Raw genomic sequence first — 8,558 nt, forward strand, 5'->3', positions numbered from 1 at the left:
CATTAAATATTTTTTTTTTTAAGATTCAAGTAACGAATTTAGCATTGATTCACCTATTTATAAAAAGCGAATAAATTTTGATCAAACGCCAACTCAACCAATGCCTCATAATTTGAAAGATCAAGGTAATAGTTGAACTAGTTTGTTAAAGTACCTATGAATATAATTTACCATGTACCTACCTAGAAACTATATATAATTATACCTAATACATTAAAACATTTTACATATTTATACTGCATGTTCCTAAATATTATAGATAGGTACCTATACATTTCTACTTGATGTTTTATAATAATAAATTATGCACATATACCTATCCATTTTTCAGAAATTGTCAAAAATATTCTTCGAGGAATGACAAATATGAAGTATGAAATTAGGGAAAATACCAAAAAACTCGACAGGATTGAAAATATGTTAAATGATATCATAAAAAAGTCAAATTATCATTTATCATCAACATCGCAGACCAATAATGACTATTTAAATGAAAATACCTATTTTAATCAATTTCCGTTGACAAATATAGACGAGTTAACTATACTCGAGGACAAATTAAAGGATAATGACTTCCGACTAAAATTGGTAATACCTACGCTTAGATATACATATTATATACCTATAAATCATTATTATATTTATACGCACTATGCTACATTTCCATTATATAGTTATATCATATTATATTTTATATTATATAGATATGTCGTATGCGTGTGTATACATGTAAAAAATAAAAATTCGGGTATCTACAACTAGCTATATACAACATATCATGTATAAAATAATGTATAATAAGTACCTAATAACTGTGAAGTTGATTATTAAAAAACTGCAATTAATTATTATACATATCAAAGATTAACATTATCTTCACTCAAAATCCTTTGAATATAATGTAAAGATAATATGCGAGCAGGTATTATATTAAATCAAATAAACATTTTCATTTTAGATAAAAATGAGAATTAATTTATGTATTTCAATCTGCAAAGTACATGTATGTATATTTATAGTTCATGTTTAATACTATATTCCGTGTCTAATATTGTTCAACACTATAAAAAAATAACCCTAGCAATAATACCTACATAATACCTACCTAAAAATATAATACCATATTACTAATATAAGTATAATAAAACTAATATAGAACAATATACAATAATAAGTATTTAATTTTCAGCAAACATATTTAGCAAGACTGGAACGACCTTCGGTGTCTGATATGACTCGTCAGATAATGGCAAAAATGTTCCACAACAACCTTTTGGCCCAATTTTCTTACGCTGGCCAAAAACAGAAAAAGATATTTTCCATACTAAATTCTTGTTCCATAATTTTTGGTAATAATACAATTTGTAACATTTTTAAAATAACTAAATTTCAATGTAGATAACAAAAAACATATCTATATCCTAAGCCTATTTTTTTAACTTTTCAGATAGTGTACGAAGTGTTCAAGCATACAGAAATTGTACCGACATGGAAATTTTGAAGCCGATGAAATTTTTTATGGCAAATGCCAAATTTAGAGAAGAAAAAAAAAAATCAAAACAAAGTTCATCCAATTAAATTTATATATCAATATTGTCATTCGCGTTATTATACATTATATATATTATATTATCATTTAAATTCATTATTATATACCTAGTTAAAAATCCATAATTTCGATTCAATTAATAAATATACACTATACTTATACACACCTACATTTAAAATAATATCATATTTATGTACCTATGTATAATTCAAATAATACACTATTACACATAAGTTTTTTTTTAATAATGTATTGTAATTATTAACATTGTGTAGGTATCTAAATAAAAATGCAAATTATATTACCAGTAATAACAAAAGTTTTAATATTTATTAAAGTGGTGTTCACTTAGCTATTTCTATTATTATTTTTATTTTTATATATTAACAAAACAAGTATATCATGAAGCGAGTACCTATATATTGGTAATATAAATCTATTTATAGGTACTATATGTAGGTATTTTTTTTTTAAACTTCGTATTTAAGTAATTATACAGAAGGAAATTTTAATTCTTATAATCTATACAATTCGTATACAACTTATTATACGTTTCATGTTATAATAATATATACATTTTAACATAATATGTATATATTATAATAATGTTAGGAAATAATAAATGGTTTTTTTATGGGAATTATAATTTTCTTATTTATTTTTTTGGTAATAATGAGGCCTACTAAACATTGATAATATTATTATATTATATACTGCCATATTGATTTATTTGATGGCCAAGTTTAAACGAACTAATAAGAATATATTGCAAATATTTTTAAAAAATATTTTAGAAACATACACTACAAATGTTTTCAAAATAAAATAGAAAATATTTTTGAAATGATTAAAAAACATTTTGATGATTTTTTTTTCGCGACAAAAAATGTTCTTAAGATATTTTGAAAATCTAGATTGATGATTAGAAAATCATATGAAAATGTTTTTCGTTTTCTAAAAGATATTTTTAAAATTTTTTTAAAATGTAATTTTGCTATGTGGGATAAGGGCCGCAGATATATTTTTATTATTATAGTATCGTGTGCCATAAGGGCCACGTATTCTTTTTATATTTTATACTTAACTTCACACGAGCTAACAGCTTAAATAGCTACCTATAATATTATTGTAATTTATTCTGTTCAGCCATAAGGGTTGTACATTATTAATTTATTATTTATTATATTTAGGCTGCTTGGCTAAGAGCGTGCATTACTTACTTATTATATTTATGCTGCTGGCTATAAGAGCCGTGCACTAATTATTATATACTTATTTATTTATTATCATAATTTTATACAGTTGTGTTGCTGTGATTTTATATATATTTGTGTCATTATTATTATTGTGTATTATACAGCAACAGTAACTTATTACCAGAAACCGTGTTACCATTTTATTATTATTGTTTTATTGTACACACACCCACACGCATACACACATTAATACACAAATACACATATCCCACAACAATCACTACATAGCCGACAGTAATTGCTAGGCGATCCCGACCACTACTGTTCGAGCTATACACCACTACACACCCAGCTAGTCCTCCATAATATAATTTTTAGACCTAGGTGTTAGTGGCGTAAAATAAGAGTTTGGTGTCTGGACTCGTATATTATTATTATTATACTCCGGCCCGTACAAATATAATATAATGCAATTAATTTCAATAAAAATATACAATTGCGAGACGCTATGATTATAGCCAAATTTACGTAAGGTTTACCGTAAGATCGTAATATGGTTTTTTTGGTGCACCAGTAAATCTCCCGAGGCCCTCCGTCAAAATATTTGAATTTATTAATTTTAAATAATGATTAATGATTATATTAATTTCGATGATGACCGATTATTCATTGTATTTTTTTTAACTCTGTCGTAGTTATAAAGGGTTTCTGCCAATTATTGTTGTTTTTTTTAAGATAAGATAACGACGATCTTCGTTGTACTAATGCAGACATGCTGTCTAATATATTATGATGTATGCTTAGAGATATTTATAGATTTTAATAATAATTGATCATAGTAAATGATCGGCATGGGTATTGAGTATCCGATAGACTGTTGGTTTTTTTATTTGTTTGTCGGCAGCCGATGAAATCATATCCGTTCTCCGTGTAAACGTTTAATTTGCATCTACATATTTTCCCGACCAAAAAATAGGTAAGCCGCTTGTAGATTATAAAAATAAGTAAATGAAATATACGTAAATTAATTATAACTGTTGTATTAAAATAATGATAATTTTGTACATAGAAATATCAATAAATTATACCTAATATGTCCATGTTTAAATATTATTCTTAGTAATCGTTCATTACGTAGTATAAATATACTGCTGGGAAGTTGTAGAATTTGCATGTAATATGTGAACTATTAAAGGTGTTAAATAATTAACTAAAAATCAGTTTTAGAAAAAAAATATTAAAACTTTAAAGTACTTACTTTTTCAAATGTTGTGGTTTTTTAGTTTAAAAATCATATTTCTTAATTTTACTACTTTTTAGAACATGTTTATTGTTTATTGATTGATAATATTATTATTTATATGTATATAATACGATAGGCATTCATTTTGTTAGATATTGTATTTTGTAATCATTTTTTAGTACATCTAGAAATTCGTTCATTTATTCCGGTATACAAAAATAATTACACCGGCATCTTTTAGTTTATACCGGTATATCAAGAAATTTTTAGGTACAAAATAATAAATACCAATAATATCCCCTCCATATTTAATTTTAGTTATCACTTAATTAGTATTAAAACTAATAACAGATAACGTGTTTACATGTTGTATACATTTTGAATTTTTATATGAATAAATAATAACTAAATTAAAAAAAATTAAAATGAATAACTTGCAAATGCAAATATTTCAAGATTTTGTTCTAACAAAAAATCAAACCGGAAATAACATTATACGTGCGTTTACTCATAAAAAAAAAATACTACATGGTAAGCAATAAGCATACCTTTTTAAAAATAATAATATAATTCAATACCTACTTTATCAATGCAACTTAGGTATTATAAACATATTTTTATAAATATATTCATTGTATTAGATGTATTAGTATCTAATGTACTTGATGATGATGATGATGATGATGATGATGACGATATACTCCTTAATTATCGACAGACAAAGAGCAAAATTTTAAACTTTGTAGAGACCACTGTAGTGTCTTTCTCAGATTGTGAGTTCAAAGCACATTTTCGGTTGAGTAGAACTACCATTGAGGTAAACAGTTTGAAAATATTTAAGCAATTGTTGGTATAATTAATACGTTTAATTTGTATGAATTAGATTTTATTACAACATTTAAGTTTGCCCTTGGAAAGGTATAAAATGGAGATACCTGTTGACAAACAAGTGTTAGTTTTTGTCTGGTATATGGCTAATTGTGAAACTCATCGGTTTGTATAAACATATAAAAATATATAATATTTACATTTTAAATATATTAAACATCCTCTAAAAAAATTATACTTTTTGTTTATTTTAATATACTAGACAAATAGGAAATCGATTTGACATTGCTGAAAGCACGAGCTATAAAATTGTTATTCATTGCTTAACAGAAATTAATAATTTGTCTGGAAACTTTATACAATGGCGACAAACCATAAGGCACAAACCGTTGTACAAAAATTTAATAGTTTAAGAGGAGAACATTCTTTTCCGGGTGTTTTTGGTGCCATTGACGGATGTCATATTTCGATTCTTGCTCCATGGGAGAAGAGAACAAAAATGCCGAAGTTAAATAGAACTATGTTCTATAATCGGAAACAAGTTCCTACCGTCTTGCTACAAGTGAGAGAAAATTAATTTAGTATTTTACTAAATTATATTAAATCAATGAATTATAACATACTTTTGATGTATAAACACTATTTTATTCCAGGGCATTGTTGACAGTGATTTAAAATTCATTGATTGTTTTGCTGGTTGGCCAGGTTCATCACACGATGCAAGAGTGTTTAGACGTAGTATAATTGGTGAAAAACTATTAAGCCAACCTTGTGTAATATTACCACCAGGGTGTCATATTTTGGGTGATGGCGCATATCCACTAACCAGTACTTTGATGGTTCCATTTAAGGATAATGGACATCTAAGTGATAGCCAATTAAAATTTAACAAGTGTCTCAGTAGTTCCAGAGTAGTGATTGAACAAGCATTTAGAAAATTAATCGGAAGATTTCGAAAACTGAAGTATTTTATTATAATAACATGAATAGCATAAATTAAACTAACTAATATATTTTTTTAAGGCACATGGATATATATCATAAAGAAAATTGTAGTAAAGTTATCACTGCAGCATGTTGTTTACACAATTTATGCATTGATAACTCCGATGATTTCAATTCAACCGAGATCTACACGTCTGAGATGGAGGATGGTAACCACCATGAAGATGATAGTTTAAGTGGAAATGTCAAGAGACAAGAATTATGTCAACAGCTGTCTTTGATTTTATAATATTAAAACATGTAACATTTTATTTATGAATAAAATATGTATTATACATAATTAAACTTTAACTGTAATTTAATACTATTTTTATAAAATAAATCTTTCAAGTTTAACAGTTTTAGGAGATTACACTTATTCCTTTAGTAACTAATAACCTTAAAGTTAATTACAAACAGTTTTATAATGATCTGGTGTTAAAACATTTTAATTAAAAACAAAACATATTATAATATACACATAATTCAATTTTAGTAGTACTTTAATATTATTTTTATAAATAAACTTTTTCAAATTTAACAGTTTTAGGAGATCACACTTATTCCTATAGTAACTAATAACCTTAAAGTTAATTACAAACAGTTTTATAATGATCTGGTGTTAAAACATTTTAATTAAAAACAAAATATTATAATATACACATAATTCAATTTTAGTAGTACTTTAATATTATTTTTATAAATAAACTTTTTCAAATTTAACAGTTTTAAGAGATCACACTTATTCCTTTAGTAACTAATAACCTTAAAGTTAATTACAAACAGTTTTATAATGATCTGGTGTTAAAACATTTTAATTAAAAACAAAACATTATAATATACACATAATTCAAATTTAGTAGTACTTTAATATTATTTTTATAAATAAACTTTTTCAAATTTAACAGTTTTAAGAGATCACACTTATTCCTTTAGTAACTAATAACCTTAAAGTTAATTACAAACAGTTTTATAATGATCTGGTGTTAAAACATTTTAATTAAAAACAAAACATTATAATATACACATAATTCAAATTTAGTAGTACTTTAATATTATTTTTATAAATAAACTTTTTCAAATTTAACAGTTATAGGAGATCACACTTATTTCTTTTAGTAACAAATAAGTAATAACCTTATACTTAATTAAAAACAGTTGTGAGACCGGCATTTGTAAATCATTTTTTTTTTAGAACTAATGGTAGTTATTGTTTATTGAACATCTGTTTAAAAACTTCTAACTTTTGAAGTTCAATATTATTAGCATCTTCAAGTTTGGAAACAAGATGCCTTTGAATCGCTATCATTTCTTCCTCTCTTTTTTCCATCTTATCTAGGCTATTTAATATGAAAAATTACTAAATTAAGTAGCTGCATTACATTATGAAAACAAAATTATATACCGATTATGTAATTCGTTTGCATTCCTCAAAGCTAAATTTATTTGTTCTGTTTTTTGTTCTTGGTACTTTTGGAACCATCCTGGGGATTTTCCTTTGACCGAGCTCAATGGTAGAATTTCAGGGGAGGATTTTGGTGTAGTTGATGGTAGTTCTGCATACCGTGGTGAAATAGCTACAGATGTTGAAGCGTTAAGTTGTCTAGTAGGTGTTGATTCTACATACTGTGATAAAGTTTCTTCACAAGTAGATGACTCTTTTAATATGTCTAGAAATTAAGCAAGGAATAAATAAAATAATAAACTAAACTATTCCTGAACATAAATGAATAAATCATTTTTTGTTTTTACTTCTAGGAGGCGACATAGCTTGTTTTTTCCCAATTGGCTCTATTGCTTCCTCCATTTGCTTATAGAATTTCCATTTAATAGCACTACCACCAGTTTTTTTACTTGCATCATGCACCTTTCGAAACTGGTTTAGCAATCCTCTCCACTTATCATCACAATTAGTAGCTGTAAAGTTTGTGTAGCCCTGTTTATGCAAAACTTTTGCTATTTTTTCCCACAGATTGTTCTTTTGTCCCTTTTTTTTGGCATACATAAATTCTTTGCTGAGCTTGGTACGTTCAGCTATTAGCTGCTTTATGACTTGTTCAGTCCATGTACCTATACCAAAAAATATTGTTAAATATTTATATACATAGTATGGTACTATGGTACACCTAATGTATAGGCAAAAGACAAGTTAAAACCCAATGTTGTGTATATGCTAACCCCCGAACAATAGTTTTACAATGTCCCACCAGATTGTTTTGAAGGTTTCTTTTGTTCAGTAAACAATACAATATTCTCTTCCCCATCTTCATGAATTGTATCTTCATAATTGTTTGTCTGATTATAAATACTATTATTCTCCATACTATCATCTTCAACATCGCTGACTTCAATTTCTATATTAAAAGTTAAACAAACAAATTTACTAAGGTTATTTATCACTAAGGATAGGGATTTCTAGGAGTTTGCATGTTTTTTAATAACCATTAAGAAAATAGCTAAGTAATATAGACGTTTGTTTCATAGCATTGCGAATTTATATTTAAAAATGTTAGTTGCATATTTTGCATATTTGATTATTTTTCATATGATATATAATTTATATTGTAATCACCGATATAATCAATAAGTTGGTCTAATATATAATACAAATATACAAGTTGGTCTAAAGTCATTAGGGATGATGAATTGAGTAAGTGTTCAAATTATTCGCTTTTTAAATTTAAACTAAAAAATTGGTTTTATGTTAATCTGTAAAAGTATTGTATAATTCAAAACTATAAATAATTTATTATTATGA

At 25.8% G+C, this 8,558-nt stretch overlaps 3 protein-coding genes across 3 annotated transcripts; 2 read left to right on the top strand and 1 right to left on the bottom strand.

Moving 5' to 3' along the window:
• Window positions 1–23: 23 nt before the first annotated feature.
• LOC115034669 lies at window positions 24–1,592 on the top strand. The gene is made up of 4 exons (XM_029491985.1): window positions 24–125; window positions 332–588; window positions 1,190–1,349; window positions 1,448–1,592. The coding sequence occupies exons 1-4, from the start codon at window positions 101–103 to the stop codon at window positions 1,576–1,578; spliced, it is 573 nt and encodes a 190-aa protein (XP_029347845.1). The 5' UTR covers window positions 24–100; the 3' UTR covers window positions 1,579–1,592.
• A 3,585-nt stretch (window positions 1,593–5,177) lies between these two features.
• Window positions 5,178–6,159, top strand: LOC100568913 (protein ALP1-like). Its single transcript, XM_008186654.1, has 3 exons — window positions 5,178–5,378; window positions 5,470–5,780; window positions 5,840–6,159. Exons 1-3 carry the CDS (start codon window positions 5,178–5,180, stop codon window positions 6,048–6,050), a joined length of 723 nt encoding a protein of 240 aa, XP_008184876.1. The 3' UTR covers window positions 6,051–6,159.
• Window positions 6,160–6,251: 92 nt separating this feature from the next.
• On the bottom strand, window positions 6,252–8,289 carry LOC100572168. The gene is made up of 4 exons (XM_029491983.1): window positions 8,008–8,289; window positions 7,553–7,870; window positions 7,206–7,470; window positions 6,252–7,140 (listed from the first exon to the last, which is right to left on the bottom strand). The coding sequence occupies exons 1-4, from the start codon at window positions 8,120–8,122 to the stop codon at window positions 7,008–7,010; spliced, it is 831 nt and encodes a 276-aa protein (XP_029347843.1). The 5' UTR covers window positions 8,123–8,289; the 3' UTR covers window positions 6,252–7,007.
• Window positions 8,290–8,558: the final 269 nt, after the last annotated feature.

This window comes from Acyrthosiphon pisum, unplaced genomic scaffold (assembly GCF_005508785.2).
Source record: "Acyrthosiphon pisum isolate AL4f unplaced genomic scaffold, pea_aphid_22Mar2018_4r6ur Scaffold_20508;HRSCAF=21239, whole genome shotgun sequence".
Classification (NCBI taxonomy): domain Eukaryota; kingdom Metazoa; phylum Arthropoda; class Insecta; order Hemiptera; family Aphididae; genus Acyrthosiphon; species Acyrthosiphon pisum.

Bases quoted from the DNA above. Each gene is read 5' to 3' on its own strand.
- LOC115034669 (XM_029491985.1), top strand. From the start codon at position 101: ATGCCTCATAATTTGAAAGATCAAG. The intron at 589-1,189 runs GTAATACCTACG...TTTAATTTTCAG, and splicing joins ATGACTTCCGACTAAAATTG to CAAACATATTTAGCAAGACT. The intron at 1,350-1,447 runs GTAATAATACAA...TTAACTTTTCAG, and splicing joins TTCTTGTTCCATAATTTTTG to ATAGTGTACGAAGTGTTCAA.
- LOC100568913 (XM_008186654.1), top strand. From the start codon at position 5,178: ATGGCGACAAACCATAAGGCACAAACCGTTGTACAAAAATTTAATAGT. The intron at 5,379-5,469 runs GTGAGAGAAAAT...ATTTTATTCCAG, and splicing joins TTCCTACCGTCTTGCTACAA to GGCATTGTTGACAGTGATTT. The intron at 5,781-5,839 runs GTATTTTATTAT...TATTTTTTTAAG, and splicing joins GGAAGATTTCGAAAACTGAA to GCACATGGATATATATCATA.
- LOC100572168 (XM_029491983.1), bottom strand. From the start codon at position 8,122: ATGGAGAATAATAGTATTTATAATCAGACAAACAATTATGAAGATACA. The intron at 7,871-8,007 runs GTGGGACATTGT...TTTTTGGTATAG, and splicing joins GAAACCTTCAAAACAATCTG to GTACATGGACTGAACAAGTC. The intron at 7,471-7,552 runs GTAAAAACAAAA...CTTAATTTCTAG, and splicing joins AGCTATGTCGCCTCCTAGAA to ACATATTAAAAGAGTCATCT.